This window comes from Macrobrachium rosenbergii, chromosome 35 (genome assembly GCF_040412425.1).
Source record: "Macrobrachium rosenbergii isolate ZJJX-2024 chromosome 35, ASM4041242v1, whole genome shotgun sequence".
NCBI classification, from domain to species: domain Eukaryota; kingdom Metazoa; phylum Arthropoda; class Malacostraca; order Decapoda; family Palaemonidae; genus Macrobrachium; species Macrobrachium rosenbergii.
In genome coordinates, this window is record NC_089775.1 from 3056065 (window position 1) to 3073484 (window position 17420).

The 17420-nt window shown below is 38.5% G+C and overlaps 2 protein-coding genes across 2 annotated transcripts; both read left to right on the forward strand.

Annotated features, from left to right (window-relative positions):
- The first annotated feature begins 13 nt into the window (after positions 1–13).
- LOC136856349 (anti-lipopolysaccharide factor-like) lies at positions 14–2258 on the forward strand. Its single transcript, XM_067134113.1, has 4 exons — positions 14–171; positions 378–529; positions 925–1058; positions 1613–2258. The coding sequence occupies exons 1-4, from the start codon at positions 34–36 to the stop codon at positions 1726–1728; spliced, it is 540 nt and encodes a 179-aa protein (XP_066990214.1). The 5' UTR covers positions 14–33; the 3' UTR covers positions 1729–2258.
- A 949-nt stretch (positions 2259–3207) lies between these two features.
- Alg9 (alpha-1,2-mannosyltransferase Alg9) lies at positions 3208–17420 on the forward strand. The gene is made up of 13 exons (XM_067134106.1): positions 3208–3366; positions 5680–5842; positions 6844–7049; positions 8500–8613; positions 9810–9920; positions 10916–11003; positions 11230–11424; positions 12144–12321; positions 12457–12594; positions 13138–13279; positions 13619–13748; positions 14061–14191; positions 14609–17420. The coding sequence occupies exons 1-13, from the start codon at positions 3266–3268 to the stop codon at positions 14733–14735; spliced, it is 1824 nt and encodes a 607-aa protein (XP_066990207.1). The 5' UTR covers positions 3208–3265; the 3' UTR covers positions 14736–17420.

Here is a 17420-nt window from a genome sequence, read left to right on the forward strand (position 1 = left end):
CATACATTCATGTCGTCGATTGATTGTTTATGGATGATTGAGAAATTATGCAAATTAAGTTGGGTTTTCTCTGAGCTCAAAATTCCCGACATGGCAACTTGCTTTGGGTCGTCTTATATAAAGCATTGCAAGCGATCGGGGCTGCACAGATTCAACTCTTTTCAACTAAAGGTAACGTTGAAAGTTCTCTTAACATCTTGAAAAACTGTTTATATATATATATTTAAAATGTTTTCATCTGCAACTGTTTTCAAAAACTCTGTGATAAACGGTTTTCCAACTGTCCGATTTCCATGACGTCACAGAGTCTCTGCAGGAGAAATAATGTTATTTTACGTATTATAATAATTATTATTATTTCATTTTTCTTATTGCAGGCAATGCGTACCTCGGTGATCATCAGTGCCCTGTTAGGGCTCGCCATAGTGGGCATTTTGACGCCCAGAACCGAAGCCCAGGGCGTGGCTGATTTGGTCGGGGGCTTGACGGGAGGCGGTCTGGTCGAGGCTCTGACGTCACGGATTGTCGGGTAAGATTTTAGGAGAGCCGTTCTAGAGACTACTTTCTTTTTTCACAGTGTATTATGTAATTCCTGACTAATATTACTATTACTAATTGCTGTTGTTGTTCCATACTTCTTCTTTTTTCTTCTGGGAGAGCCGTTTTAAAGCTTAATTCATTTTTTGTACCTTGACATAAGTGTTTGTCGATTGACAACTACTACAACAACTTATTGTTGTTGTTATTCTTCTTCTGGAGGCCCCGTTTTAGAGGCTAATTTGTTTTATTTAACAGTAAAATGAAGAGTATTTGTAGAGTATATTAGGGACGTCATTCTCCTCACTGTAACTTAAAACATATAAGCCTGTAGACAAAGCTATGTACGGAGGTACAACTCTGACATTCGATTCCCGTTGCTCGTAGGTTGTGGCGAACAGGAGACATTGTATTCCTGGACCACGTCTGCAGTTTCCAGGTCAAGCCTAAACTCAGGAAGCTCCAGTTATACTTCGACGGGACATTCTGGTGCCCTGGATGGACCCCCATCAAAGGAGAAGGTAAGTATTTGATAATTTTCATTTAAAACTTCATTCCATTCATGTCTACAAGGTCGTGGGCCAATGGTCTGCTTAAGAAAGAATTTAGTTTCAGTAGTAGGGGGTATCTTAATTATGCAGCTTGAAAGAGACTTATGCATTGACGACATCTAGCCTTCCATGGTGGTCACACTTTTAAAAAATGCTGACATATACAGACATTATCATCTATGCGTAGTTTCAGCTCCATCTTAACAGCTAAAAAGAAAGGTTCTCCTTCTCACAACTTAGATCACATTTCTGAATGATGGTAATCTTTAGAAAATGGCCAGGGAAGAAACGTCATTGATTTTAATCTTGACAAAGAATGAACAATCAACATATGCCCTTAACTCCTAATGAGAATTAGCAAGAAGATCAACCCTCTTACTTCATCCTAATGACCACCTAATTCTGTGGAAGCTTGAAGAATTTCAAGTCTGTCTCTCCTTTGGTGGGCTTATATATGAATAGGGTTCTCCGTCTTCTGAATAATATAATAATAATAATCTGATATCCTTCCATTCCGTCCACAGCTCTGACCCGAAGCAACTCTAGCGTTGTGAACAAGGCAGTCCAAGATTTCCTGCAGAAGGCACTGGCTAGCGGCCTCATCACCGAAAGCGAAGCGAGGGCGTGGCTGAAACAGTAAATAAAGTGATTTAAAAGTCGAGAGGATCTGTTTGTTATTGTAAGAGCGAATGCTTGAGCCGTTACAAAGGTAAATCCCATCTAATACTACTGCTACTCTGGCTACCAGAATGCTCTATAATAACATGAATTCTTTTAAGTTGTTTAAACAGTTTGTAGCACAATTGGTGACCCCTAACCTCTACATATCAATAGATAATAATTATTATTTTCCAAAGATGAGGAGAGATTGTTTTAGACATAATTCGAAATAACAGATCACTCTGATGCCTGATTCGCGAAAGTTATAGAAATATTTTATGTTCGTTATAAAAATGAGTAAGATTCGTATTTCTTACAGATTTATGTCTTTATATAGAGCATGAAGTATTTTAAGGCTATGAGAGTACTAGACACGTTGAATTCGATTTTTTTTTGTTTTTTCTGTAAAAGAAATATTTATGGAAAGCATATTCATAGCTAAACATTTTTATAACATGTCAGTTATTGATGATATGATGTAAATGAATTTAATAAACAGTTTATTATTACCGTTATGTTTCATTTTATTCCAATCTGAGCTAATTGTGGAATTTGCTTATGACACCAGCACTGTATAATGTCAAACCTTACCAATTATTATAGTTGTGGCATTTATAACTCTCTTACAAGACCCATCAAATTATCCATTTGTGGCATATTTCACATTTTCCTGTAGGCCACGGTTACGCTTAAGCTTAAACATAAATGTCACCTCATTGATTACCGTCTCTGGGACCAGGAGTATCGTAGGTCGGCCCCAGAAAGTTTTATTGCTAAAAAATCAATACATAAGTGTGAAAAGTCTTACAAATGTCTAGTAGCCTTTTGAATATGGACAGATCTTAAATAGAACCGTAGCACTAGTATGATTTGATAAGAGAAGAAGAGGAATGTTTACCAAAATAAACGCCTCTATCATGACATACGTCAGGCCCAGAAAGCTTTACAGTGTTAAAAATAAATATATAATTGTAAAAAAGTATATTTTAATATGCTTCAAAATCTTTAATAAATGAATAAATCCCTTAACAATAGCTCTGTAACACTCGTACGTCGACTTAAGAAGAAGAATGTATACCAAAACAAACGCCGCCATTGTTTCTTAAGTCAACCTCACAGAGATTTATATCACTAAAAATCAATATAAAATCCTAAAAAAAATGTCATACAATCGTTAAAAAGTAAACCCCTGAAAACAGAGCTTTGGCTCTCGTTTGGTTTAGATAAAGGAAGAAGAAGAAGAAGTTGACCACCACCAAAACAAACGCCGCTACATGACGTAAACCCCAGAGACCTTCACAGCTAAAAAATGATTAAATAACCTTAAAAACCATATAACAAAATCACTAAAAACATAAAAAAAATAAACCAACCCCTTAAAAACACCTACATAACACCCGCACGCCGAAAATAAGGATAATAATCACGAAAACAAACGCCGCCATCGTGACGTCACAACCCCCCGACCGGTCGCGAAGGCCCGGAGGATAAGACGACCGACCTGTCAAATTGTAAACATGGCCAGGTTAGCCCCCTATACCCGAAATAGGGGGGGCGCCTACTCCCGCAAGGAGCTGCAGAAGGAGCTGATCAAGCGCCAGGGACACAACAGAGACGCGTAAGTCGATTTTTGAGGGTTGAATAGAGGTTTAATAGGTTATATAGGAGGTTTTTATAGATTTCTTCCAAGGTCGTTTTTAGGGGGGGGGCGTCGACCTGGGTACGATCCCCCGGGGGTATCGTTTGTTAATTCCTCATAATTGTAGTTATTTTATGTTGTATTCTTATTTATATGTTAATTAAACGTTTTTAAACTGATTTTTTGTGACGTCATGATGGTAGGCTATGCTTGACCTCCTACCCTAATTTCGGGGATTATTGGCCCGGGCTACGTTTCGGGGGGTTCGTGACCCTGGGGTCAAGGTCGTTGAATAGATGGTGGGTAATGTTCGTTTCGTGTTCCTACTCCATTTTTTATGATATCTTTCGAATTTTCATTAAAAAATTATTTTATATAATTTACAAATTAATATTTATCACAATAAAAAATATATATATAAATAATTGAGGATTTTTTCTAAGTTTCAATTTTGCGAAATGCATTTAGGGGGCATTTGACCCCCCCAGGGGCTTGTACTAAACGCGGCGAAACGGCGTAGACGAATCGCTGTTTCGCCGTGTTCAGTACCAAACCTCATTTGGAATTGGAGTTCGGACCGGAAACGAACTTTTACCTAGATGACACCCCAGGGTAAACTGTAGACGAGCCTGAATAAGCGCAAATAGCGGCATCGCTAAGGTAATTTTGTTATCTGGTTATCGGACGTATATAGCTGTACGTTTTTGTATTTTTTTTTAGTTTTTTATGAAATTTTGATGAAATTTGACATTGTGATGTTACCCCCTACATAAATAATTCTTTAGAGTATCATATACCATGTTGAATCTTATACATACCTTTTCTTTTTATCCGGTTAGCCTGTGGAATGCATATCGAAAATTTATTCTTTTATGTAAATTTTATAAATTTGACATTCAATTACGTTCAGTCCCACGTAAATAATTTAGACTGTCACACACCACGTTAAACCTTATACATAATTTTTTCTTTTATCCTGTTAGCCGATCGAAGACATACTTGTAATATAGTTTTTTTTATTTAATTTTGATAAATTTGACATTCATTGACGTTAATTCCTACGGAAATAATTGTTTTGACTAGTGTGCGACTTCTTGAGTCTTGCCAAAGGGAGGGATGACTGGGAAACTAGGGATTTTGGTTGGCGGAATTTAAAATTAGTGAAATGGAGGTATGCATATGGTTTTCACTTAACCTTTCTTAACAAAACCTAACTTAACCCATGTTACTTGGTCCTACCCTACCAGAGAGCCAACCTTCAATATGCTTAACCTGACGTAGGATGTCATGTATCTCAAGAGTGAGGTACAGAGATTTATCACAACCTAATATACTATTTCCTATTAGGATTCCCCTCCCTCCTCAGCTGGCTGACAGGCCATAATTCAGAAAGATATTTGGTCACATACCTCGCATATTATCAGTGGGTCCTGGTCGTTTCGGTTGTGAGTCATTTAGGCCGTAACATCCCAACTGGCAAACGGCTGAAATGGGTGTATATAATACTTTGATCCCCGAGGGGCTAGTACTAAACACGGTGTCCCAGGGAGCTTCTGCCGTGTCTTACGGCCTAAACTTCACATGGCCTAAAGTTGTGACGGCCTAACAGGTTCACAACCGGAAATAATTCGGCCTAATCATCTCGAAATCTTATCAGTCATGCCATCAGTATCCCCAGAAGGGAATGATCAGCCCTTTCGCCTTCACTTATATATTTTTAGAGAAACTGACTAGACTGGTTGTCACAATGCGATTTACAATCGAAGAGGAAAGTGATTCAGTGTTGCCATTTTGAGATATAGAACCCCATAGGGAGAACAAAAGTTTCGATCTTTAATATGTATCAAAAACCAACCAACATATTCTTTCATCAATTAACATTATTGGTATCAACTAACTTTATCAACATTTCTTCTATTCACTGAGAACTTGGTAATAACCTAGCGGAGGTACTTCTCTCAGTATTTGCCTTATTACTTTTGCTACTTGACGTTAATATATCCCAGGTAGTCAGATTTGAGAGGTTACCAAAAAAATCTTTGATTGTGACACTTCACTTAAATTTTTTATGTGTTTTGCCCATTTTGTAAAAACTGAACATCCAAAATTTTTATTAAATTATGTTTCATAAACTCCTGGTATTTTTCCAGAATTACTCTTGCCAAAATAACAATCCCTTCCTTAGTTTCAGCCCAACACAAATACCCAAAGTATATTTTCAATATATAAAGTTTATGTAAAGTTTGTTGTCAAAATTATAGTACATTTTAAAGTTTTGTTCTCATCTTTCAGAAAATCAGAAAATGAAGCCTCTGAGAAGAGTATCGTAGGCGTAGTAGAACCTTGGACTCCGGGAGCATACACGGCTCTCAAGGCCCTCCTTTCGGCTCGTCTGTGCGCTGCCATTTGGGCGTTGATAAGCGACTGCGATGAAACCTACAACTACTGGGAACCTGTAAGTCTTTCACGCATCATCTGCTTTGTTTTTTCTCGTCATGGAATTCAAGTCTTGTTTACTTTGTAATGTCTTCAAGTTTATTTTCTTGCTCCGTGTACCTTTGTTTCCAAGTTTCTCGTCAGCTTCTGGAAGTGTGTTTGGTCCTGTTTGTATTTGTGTTCTTTTGTCTTGGGTCACATTCTCACTATTGCATCTCCAAATTTAACTCCGTGATGCAGCATTGACAGGACATGTGGTTCCACTGTAATGTGTACGGTATTCTTTGTTGCCGTTATGTTTTAGTTATGCAAACACTCAAGTATGTCAAGTACAATACAGCATTGCAATTTTGATACAGCTTTATTCAAATATTTCTATTTTACAACTCAAAATTAGATACTATTTTAATTTTTACTCTTGTCACTCAATCCACATGAAAGCTCTTGCATTCCTCATGTGCAGCATTTAGCAGTATCCGTTTAGAAGATCTTACCTGTGACTTCAGATTAAAAGTAACAGGGATCATTTTTGGTGGCTTGAAAATCATATACTGACTGTACATAACTATTCAGTGGCTGAGTCAAATAGTCATGTACTCCCTGAGACTTTTGTAGCTAAGGAGTTCAGTAAATCTTCCTAAATAAGGAATGAAACACAGTTGCCAGCATCTCCGATCAGATTTCCTGTTAAGATGAAAAATCTGCTCTATGAAATCATAGTTCAATGCATGTTCCTTCCAAGATCTTGATTGTTGAAAATTATTCACAAAACACGCTCCATTTTATTAGTCACATGATAAATGATGTTTTTGACTTTTAGAGTACGTAAAATTGATATGCTCTTCATATATACAGTAGTAGATATGTATTGTACTTTTATTCCACACTGTCATGGGAGTCAGAACTTTAAGACCCTTTTTGAAATGCAATACTATTGAAAGCAAATAAATTCAAGTCCTTTTTTTTCAATATCCTCCGGCATTTGACAACGAGTTGACCGCCTACTTCTATACTTCACAGACGCACTACCTCTTATATGGCAAAGGATTCCAGACTTGGGAATACTCGCCCGAGTACGCTCTCAGATCCTACACTTACATTCTCCTCCACGCTGTTCCAGGCTGGTTGTACTCCAGCCTGTTACAGTCTAACCGCATGCTGGTCTTCTTCTTCATACGATGCATGCTAGCGTTAGGCTGCTCGGGGTGCGAGCTTTATTTTTACAGGTAATGTCGTACGTCAAGGTTTTTCGTCTTAGGTTAAGATTGCTGAGCTGGTGTTAAATGCAGAGAATGCCGTTAGCAGAATATGTGTTTCAGGCTATGTTTTCAGTTCTCAAGTCTCAAACTCTAAGAATAGGTGCATTCATATTTTATTATTGTAGGAGTCATGATAAATCAAGTACACACTTTTTTTTTCGTTAGAGTCATAAACTTTATATGAAACTGGATAATTTTGATAAAAACTAAAAGTTATCTGATTTATAAAGCTATGTTATCTAAGTCTCATATCATTACTTCCTATTGCACTTTGTAGAGTGATACATATTTGAGTTACTGACATTTAGTGCAGACTTTTCAGTATCAACAATTTGAGTTTTGGTTTCAGCAAAATTTTACTAATTAGAGATGATTCCAGATTTGCAAGTGCATGATTTTACAGCACATCTTAAAAGAGATTTGCATGTGTTCATGTTATTTTTTTCTTTCAAAATTTCATATTCATTATGAAGTAAACTTTATGGTACTGTGTTTGACTGTAAACAATTTACAGGGCTGCTAGGAATTTTTAAGTAATACGTGACAAAATCCTTATAAAAGTTATCTGAATCACGAGATATGCTCTATCCACCAATTTAATTTACCTGTCCACAGCAGTGGCGTCGCTATGGGGGTGCCAGGGTGGGCCCTGGCCCCCACAGTGAGATGCTTGCCCCCCCCAGTTGAAATTCCCTTTGTAGCTAAACGTTAACCCTTACAGTATCTGGTACATTTGCATATAGTAAGAGTTGAAGATTAATTGAAAATTGAGCTCTATCATTTCAAATACAGGTTTACTAATTACTTATACTATCATTTTCCTTCATTCACATCGATATATACATTCGAGAATTGTATATTTTACTAATTAAAGCACTGGTACATTAGTTTTGTGTAATTTTCTTCGACCCTCCAAAAAATATCTTGGCCCCACCTAGGCCCCCCAACTGATGGAATGCCGGCTACACCACTGGTCTGCAGGCAATTTTAATTGGACATTATGTACATATACTTATGTCCAAGTCCAGCTTCCTGAAAAGATTTGCAAACTTGTGTTTGATTAAGTTTAACTGTGTTAAGTAGTCCTTACTTCTAACGAATCATGTTCTAATAGTGGCCGCCACACTGATTTGAGAGATTCTGCCGTTGTCCTGTGTCAAGCCATTGTTCCTCAAGTTTGAGTAAAGTGCAGTTTGTCACTTGTCGCAAAGAGTCTCTCTTTTGTGAGCTTTAAGAGATTGCTATTAATATGCTGCTTATATACTGTTTAAATGTTTTTCATGTAGTATAAATCTTTCTCATTATTGAAATCATGACGTAGTAGGCATTCAGTGGTTTAAATTTGTAATTGTTACTTTGATTGAGTGAAAAGTATCTCAGTCGTACTAGAGTATAATTATGGTTTTTCAATTTCCAGAGGAATTTGCAAGGAATTTGGCGCAAATGTTGGAAGACTGACCCTTTGCATTCTGGTGTTCGCTGCTGGAATGTTTATAGCGTCCACTGCGTACCTTCCCTCTAGCTTTGCCATGTGAGTAAAGTGCTCTCAGGAGACTGTAAAGTGCTCTCAGGAGACTGGTTTGCGTGATAGTTGTTATAAAGTGCATTTATTATGATTAAACTCACTTATTTATACTTATACTTCTTATACTTCTGTATCCAGATGGGGCCAGAACGGGGTGCTGAGGATTATAGGTAGCAAATCATTGTTTAGCTCTCTCTCTCTCTCTCTCTCTCTCTCTCTCTCTCTCTCTCTCTCTCTCTCTCTCTCTCTCTCTCTCTCTCTCTCAGATGGTTTGTGCAAAGTGCACTGGTACTCCCACTGATGGAAAATGAACAAATGAACATTTTCAAGTATGTATTAGGTGTTTCATTTTTAAGTCATTGCTGACGATTCTGCTACACGAGGGCGTTGACAGAAACTCCCACTATATTGTTGATATCTTACACCTCCTACATACTGCTATGGTATGAAGTTTCCTTGTGTCCATCAAAGGGGAGTGATGGGGTCAGAATGAAGTTTGGTTATTCCAAACATATGAGAGTGACTTCAAAGTCACGCCTCAGAATTTCCACCCAGGACTGTCCAGTCAGTCCATACAGATTGGTCATCTTTCCTAATAACTGTAATTGTACCATTGATCCACCCAGGGAACCATAGCCTTGTAGATTTTTACCCAACAAAGAACAGCAAGCTCATTGTAGCTGGCTTCCCTTTGAATTGACAATCACAGCTATTCCGTCCAAGGGCATGTTGATTTTGGCTGCTTTGTTCTGCACTAAGCTGAACTGTATTCTTTGGGAGGGAAGTTTTCGGCCGCAGAAACATCAGCTATGCATGTGGTGAGTGACAGGCTGGGCAGCAGGTAATGTGGGAGATGAGTGGGTGGGTCAAACAGTTGGCTAGGTGCCCAACAAAACTGCTTAACAAGGACCGTTATCTAATAGGGATGTTAAAATATTCCCTTTAATCCATGGAAACAAAACGTTGCAATATGTGAACTGTAAGAGGCGTGAGAGTTCTAATGCAAAAGATTTTCATTGCTTTTTATTGCTAATAGATTTTATTTTTCTGTGTAAATGAGACAGATGTCTATTGGAGCAGTAAAGCATTCCGGTTGGCCATGCATGGGAAAGACGACTGGGTGTCTATCGACCGACTCGACTCGCAAACAACTTCTATTGTTGTGTGTGTATTCTCTGTTACTGATATAATTCATTTTTCAGGTATATGACCCTGATGTCGATGGGGGCATGGTACCACCAGGCTTACGAACTTTCAATCTTCACGACTGCCATATCCACTTTCCTGGGCTGGCCTTTCGCAGCGGCGATCGGGTAGGTAGCACGTTTTAGTTTGATGTGTTTTTTATGAGATTCTTTCAGTTGTTGTGGGCGTGTTTTGTGAGTAATCAGGGTTAATTGTTGTCAATATAATTTACAATCTTCTTTCGGTAAACTGCTAGTGCTGTAAATGTGATCACAATTTGAGCAAGAGTTTTGTGTTTGGGGAACATGAGCGATTATTATGAATTATCGTACTTCTATACTCTTTGGGCATCCAATATGACCCTGTATTTACCTGACAACAATGACCTTCGTTATTATCCGTGAATACATCATAATATTTAGCCATCTGTGATGCTGTCAAGGTGGTGAAGGACAGTTGTAAGTTAGGGGCAAAGGCGCTCTCCTTAGTACAGGCAGTCCCCGCTTACCGTCAGAATCGGTTAAGGGCATTTCGTGTCACAGGTCTATTCGCGGGGGATGCATACTGCACCCCCACCCCCCACCACCTCCCCGCGAATAGCTAAAATCCGCGAATACTTAAAACCCCTCTAAAAACACCTAGACTAACTGCCCATTTTGATAGTTTAAACACAAGAAAAACCCTGTGAAAATGCTTATACCTGAGCATTTTAACAGTTTGATCACAAAAAGTGCATTTAGTCATGAAAATTACATGAAAATACAGTAATTAGTGAATATTTCTCCATGAAAAATACCACGAATGGGCGAATTTTCTGCAAATAATGGGTAGATATGTTCCACAGAGAAACCCGCGAATGCTGAGTCCGCGAATCGTGAGAACGCGAATACGGGGGGTTTACTGTATTGGTGCTATTACCGCCAATTTTTGGTTAGTGGCACTCAGCCAGGAATGAAACCCCCCACTATTAACTGGAGACTGCCTGTAATTGATTACTGTACTCGTGTAGGTTGTACTTCCAGCAAACATAAGTTGAATTCAATTTCTTTACATATTACGGCATGAATGAATAAAAATTCGTTCATGAGATATCATTTTCTCAACTCTGTTTCTCATTTAACAGGGCACCTATCGCTTACGACATTGTTATTCGAAGACAGCAGTTCGTTATGTTTGGTAAATGGTGCCTGATTTCTGCTGTCACAATACTGGTATGTAATCTTTTTATTTAGAGAAAAGTTCATGCATGTCTTATGGAAAAGAAGTGTATTGCTGTAGTTTACAATTAGGTTATTAGTTAATTTTCTAATATATACTTCCTCGTATAACTGAATTACCATTGAAAGGCATATTGATGTGAGAATGATATGGATTAAATGTTAGTGCAAAATTTTGTATGACTTTTGAGTACCCTTGTATTTCCCATGTTCATTTCAGATCCCTATGGTACAGATTGATTCTCATTATTTCGGTCGATTTGTGGTTGCTCCGCTGAATATTGTCGTGTACAACGTTTTCACCTCTCACGGACCTGACTTGTACGGAACTGAGCCATGGACGTTTTATATATTGAATGGATTCTTGAATTTCAACATTGTGTTCATTGCTGCCCTGGTGTCCTTGCCTTTATACGTAAGTAGTTCTTCCAGAGCGTTTTGGTATGTTTTTCATTTGTTACGATGCAAACAGTTGATATACAACATAGGATCTTTCATCACATCCTCACTGATCACATACTTTATGTGATTTATTCATGGTCTGCAATGTTGTCGGGTTCAAAAGTGTTTTGTCTATACGACAGAAGAGGAGGACTTACTGTGCATACTCCCTGTGGGTTCTGGGGAATATATATCGACCAATTACCTCACTTTTCGTGACGCTCTGCCGCTGAAAACAACCCTTGGCTCATTTTGCTCACATTTTTGTAAACCTGTTTCTAATATCGTCTCAGACCTGTCTTATTTTTATTGTAGTCGGTGGTGTTACAGCTTTCCCTCTCCTTATCGCTTCTTGTATCCCATAGGAATGTGTTCTCTCCCCTACCTTCGGCCTTCGTCAGATCACTGGTCTCCTTCAAGTTCCTTCTTGACTCGCTCATTCAAATTCAGACGATTCCGCTCGTCACAAATTGTCCTCCTTGCCTTCTCAACAGTCTCTCTAAACTAAATATTCTTTGTTAATTTTGTGTGGTTTATTTTGTAAAATGGTCGATCTGGATTATGTCTAGTGTAGCAGACAGAAATAGATTTGTTTTAATGCTCTCTCTCATCTCCGTGAAGAATTCTTCACAAATATTGACTGAAATTGAGCATAATTTGATTCTTGTATAAGCACCGTCTTTTCCTTTTCAGGTTTTGGTCTCGTACTCCGTTCCGTTGTCCAAAAAAGGAAGCATCCACATCCCTATTTGGCTGAGCCTTTCACCCTTTTATATCTGGATGACAGTCTTCATTTTGCAGCCGCATAAAGAAGAAAGATTTCTCTTCCCGATTTACCCGCTTATTGGACTGGCTGGGGCCATCACTATAGGTAAATAAATACAAATTAAAGTCATGTCACAACCTGAATTTATAACATGGATTTATTCAGGAAGGGCCGTTGAGAAATGTGTTTGGCCTAAATATATTCCCTCCTCATATCACTGAAAATCTTATCGTATTTCAGATTGTTGTCAGAAACTTGGGTCTTCGTTGTTGACGACAAAACGGCAGCATTACCTCAATCACACCAGCTGGGTTGCACTTGGCGTGGTTATTTTTACGTCGGTCCTCAGCGTGTCCCGTATTGTTGGGCAGTATAAAGGTAAGGTGGCTAGGTATGAGCCGTGCACTGAATTTTTAATATTATGAAAAGACGAAACAGTTTTAATATAGCTAAATGTACCATGTGTTACAGGCATTTTTTCAGTCAATGTTGTTCTTACCAGGAGGTAATGATTGAAATGGATTTGAAATGCGTACAGACACCACCTTACTTACAAATGAGTTATGGTCCGGACGGCCGTTTGTATGTTGGTACTGTGCTTTTCATGCCAATTTAAGTACAGTGTGACTTAAATCAATAGACTACTGTACATTTTTTCATCCTAAAACACAATGCACTATACATGTAGTACTGTATGTTCATGATAGGCAAGCAAAACAAAATTTGAAGTTACTGGTAGCAAAGGGGATCCCTCTGATCACAATTTTAATTTGCAATCCCATTTATTTGTATCTTTGAACGTTTATGTCAAATGTTTGCAAGCACGGTGGTATCTGTAGTTTTCATATTTCAGTTGCAATTAACATTAATGATTTTCAGCGGACCATATTTTTATGGCGTTGATTTATTCCTTTATTCCAGCATACCACGCACCTTTCGAAATATTCATGGAGCTGAACAGACTCTCCGCAGAGCAGAACTTCCCACCCGACCGTCCGATCAATCTGTGCGTGGGAAAAGAGTGGTACAGATACCCGTCGTCCTTCTTTCTTCCGGGCTTGAAGTAAGTGGGACCTGTTTTGACGAGTTTCTTCCTTTTAGTTGTTCCGTAATGGACCCGATTATTGACAGACTGTCTATGGATTCATTTCAAAGGTTAATTTTAAGTCAGTGGCCCCAATGGTGGGATTGTTTCTTATGAATAATAGTGTAAATTCTGAATAATAATTATAATAATTGCATGCCCTTTAAAGTGTTCAAATTATGCTTTGAAAAATTTTTTAGTTTTTGCAATGCACTGTTACATCAGATAACTTCATGATAGCATCTTCTTCTTGTGAATTTGAGACGGTATATTAAGCCATACGTATATTATGTTATTTCATTTGTTTTTTTATTTCAGTTGGAATCTTCAGTTCATAGCAAGCGAGTTTCGAGGGCAGCTCCCAAAGCCATATTCTCAGGACATAAACGGGACCATTTCAATTCCGCAAGACATGAACGACTTGAACCGAGAGGAGGTTTCTAGATATGTGAGTGTTTGCGCTTTTTGCATTTTTCCTTAAAACAAGTGTACAGTATTCAGTGCTGTCATTTTATATTGTTGTCCTTAAAATAAACAAGCTTCTAATTTTTACATAGATTAGAATGTCCAAAACATGCTTTTAAGAGTATAAAGTAAGTTCTGTTTATGTTTACTTAGAATACAAACCTGTTACTCTGAAAAACAATATAGTTAATCCTTGAAAGTTACGTTGCATTTCGCTTCTAAGATGAAGGCACTGAAATATTTTGGGGGGGGGGAATGTTGCATTTGAATAGGACTTCCCTTTGTGTAATTTCAGGTAAATATTTCATCGTGCCAGTTCTTGATAGACTTGGACAAGGAGGAGGAGACAGCTCGTGAGCCCCGATATTCAAAGCAGTCCTCGGAGTGGACTGTCGTGCACACCGTTCCTTTTATGGATGCGGTGAGGTATGGAGTATTTATTATTTTGCTTTGAGTATTAGTCTTAATTTTACCCGATGGGGATGGTCCAGAGTATATTAGACTTAGTGTACTGTATATAGATAGGGAAATGGTAGACCTTAGCAGTTAGAGCACCATCAAAATCTGTAGTCATCGATATTTTGCTTTGTAAACTTTTCAAGGCTTTAAACTTCTTTGTACAGTTTGAGAATGACCTGAGAAAGGTTCATAATGAATATAATGAAGTTATCGGTCCTTTGTCATTCCAGTTACTGCGTCTTCATCACCCTCTTGCTTCTCCGTGCAAAAATCTAATTTCTTACGATACAGATGTGCAGTTCTATGAAGCTTTAATTGAATCACATTGATAAGTCTAGTTACACCAATTCACACGCAAATTGCCTTTATTTTATCGCCCTGCAGGTCCCACAAATTATTCCGGGCCTTCTACGTCCCCTTTCTGACGGAGCAGCACTGTCACTACGTGAACTACACCCTGATGCAGTCGACGAAGTGGAAACCAAGAAGTCGGTACCCAGGCCGCTTATAGTATTTGTTGATCGTCATAGTTTGTTGTCAGATGAAATACTAATTTATTTGCAGTATTATTAGTGGGGATTGAAATTTTATTTTCTCTAGGCATTCCATTGTTACGCTAACCTTCCCTGTAGTCATTTCTAACGCTGGTGAGTGTAGTCCTTTTATTGTGCAACAGTGGAAGGTATTAACGCTGTTATTTCTGGTTTTCAATTACCGCCGTTCTGGTCAGACCTCTGTGGCCTGGGAAATGGGAAAACAAGGTGTCTTACGAAACAGCCATTTAACATTTTCGTCATTCAGCATTAAAAACGATAAAAGTCAAGAGTCAGATCAGCGATATTAAGATAGAAATTTTTCAAAAAGTGCTGCTACATCAATGGACCTTCATGTTATACTGTCAGTTTCCGTACCAGCCCCCAAGTCAAAACCAGATTTTTCCACCACACCTCCCTATCCCAGTAATGCCTGTTTCTCTAATTTACATATCAGCTCTTCTATCCGTTTCTTGAGCTTCCCAGATCCTAAGGAAGTGGAAGATGACTTCCGTATCTTTTCCCAGGCGTAGCGGTTGAAATAGTGTTTTGTTGTGGATGGGAATTTTCTTTCGACAGCATTCCAGCAAGGTTATAAACAATCAGTACTGTTAATAGTAATTTTTAAATAAATGAATGTGTTTCATTTTGTGTTATTAAGTTTGTTACTCTAATTTTAGTGCCGGAATCTAATCGCTTTCATAAAATGTTATAGTGTAGCTGTGTGTGTGATTTTAGGAAATATTAACGGTGACATTTATAGTCGAGATTTGTCATCCAAATCAAATCAAGCACTTGGAAGATTCTATCTAAAATACAAAGATTATATTCAACTGTTTTCCATTGATTACTGTACTTTCAGCATTGTCCAACCATTGGCTTAAATTGCATTGTGTTGCAGTTTAAAGCAAGTATGTGCATTGCTTTTAGCGGAAAGGAAGATTCTGGTAAATGGGACTTACTCTTCTGCAATCTTGTGTTTTCCCTCAGGTTCCCTCAGAAGTCTTGAAAGTTAGTTGTTCCTGGTTTCTTCCTCAGCTTCATCACAAAGGTCCACCATCTTGGAATCCTTTCCCAGTTTTACTAGACCCTATTCCCAAAGTTTGTTTCGTCTTATGTAGCTCCCCTCGGCTCTCCTTCAAAGATGAAAACAATCCGTCTTTCACTCCAGCAGGAGAACTTTGCTTTCACCAGATGGCAGAGATCTTGAAGTTTTTGCCTAGTTGATTTAGCCCTGTTCCAACAATTTTTTGGTTGTCAAAGTCTCTGCCGTAGATGATGTCTGTCTATTATCTTTATTCACTTTCCTTGTTCAAGTATTGGCTTCCAGAGCAGTCTGGTAACCACTTCCATACTTCTGACCTCTTTTAGTCCTTAGTTTCTGCCATGGTTCCTTTGAGGCTTCATGGCTCCAGGTCCGGAACCACTGCTCTTTGTGAAGAGGGTAGCTAGGTGGTCCTACCCCACTTGAGAGAGACCCCTCACCCCCTAGAATGTCAGGATCTTCATTAAATGCAATAAATGTGTAGTCACACTTCAAACAGATGCATAAGCTTGTTTAAGTTAATGCTTGGTATTTATGATACTCGACAAACGTTTTGAAAAACACATCGTCCTCCGACACCTGTTTGTCTCTCACATCTCCTCTAACTACATCCATCCACCTTCGCTTTGGTCTTCCTCTTGCTCTCCCACCAGGAGGCACCTCCATCTGCATCACACTCCTCCTTACGTATGTCTCATCCCTTCTCACCACATGGCCATACCACTGCAGTCTTCTCTCCTGGGCCTTCTTTGATAGTTCTACAACTTTAGATTGGAGGAGGGAGCCTGTCACTAGGATTTCCCACCTAGAGTCTCACCTGCTCCCGTTGGTATTTTCCTATTACATTTCATAACAACATTGACTCATTTTCCATGCAATGTCAGGTGTTCAGGTAAAGGACTTCACCTTTTTATCGGTTATTCCAGCCTCTACAAATCTGGAGGAAGAGGAGTAATACTTGTACATATTTTCCATGTGGCAATCACTGCCATTTTGAAGGCTGTCAGTAGGGGTCGCTTGCTGTGTAAAGTGGCTATGAATTCTTTTGGTTTTTAACTTTTTATTGAATTGGTAAACAATGGTACTGGTTGCTTACTTGCTTAATCCTCTGAGGTTATACAGGTGTTTATGTCCCACTTACAACTGTGAACACTACAGAGTTAACTTTGCCTGAAATGCTGTATAGTCATTTGACACACGCATTTTAACATTGCCTTTTCACGTCAGTTAGATTCACAGATTTTGTCCATTCGTGTTGAATTACAATTTTGTAGTTAGGAATGGCAAACCATACAAGTGTCTACTTATAACTGGTATTTATAGCCTTGCTAGAATGTTGTTGGGAAAATTATTCTATGTAGAATTCGTCAGGAGCAAGGACCCCGTTACTGTGAGTTAGACAAGGTAGAATTTTATGTACGAACATGTGTAATGTCTCAGTGCTTCTGTGCAAGTACTGTAGCGTGGTAATGTGTCGCTGTATAACTGATATCGTTCGTTTTGCACACCAACACCGCAGTAGTTGTATATGCTGTATCGTGTACAAACATTTTGTATCACTCAACATTCCAACAATATTTGTATGAAGTTGCAAATGGTAATAAAAACATTATTCTGT

Coding starts and splice junctions, on each gene's coding strand:
- LOC136856349 (XM_067134113.1), top strand. CDS start 34: ATGATTGAGAAATTATGCAAATTAAGTTGGGTTTTCTCTGAGCTCAAA. Junction 172..377: donor TCAACTCTTTTCAACTAAAG/GTAACGTTGAAA, acceptor TTCTTATTGCAG/GCAATGCGTACCTCGGTGAT. Junction 1,059..1,612: donor GACCCCCATCAAAGGAGAAG/GTAAGTATTTGA, acceptor TTCCGTCCACAG/CTCTGACCCGAAGCAACTCT.
- Alg9 (XM_067134106.1), top strand. CDS start 3,266: ATGGCCAGGTTAGCCCCCTATACCCGAAATAGGGGGGGCGCCTACTCC. Junction 3,367..5,679: donor CAGGGACACAACAGAGACGC/GTAAGTCGATTT, acceptor CTCATCTTTCAG/AAAATCAGAAAATGAAGCCT. Junction 7,050..8,499: donor TGCGAGCTTTATTTTTACAG/GTAATGTCGTAC, acceptor TTCAATTTCCAG/AGGAATTTGCAAGGAATTTG.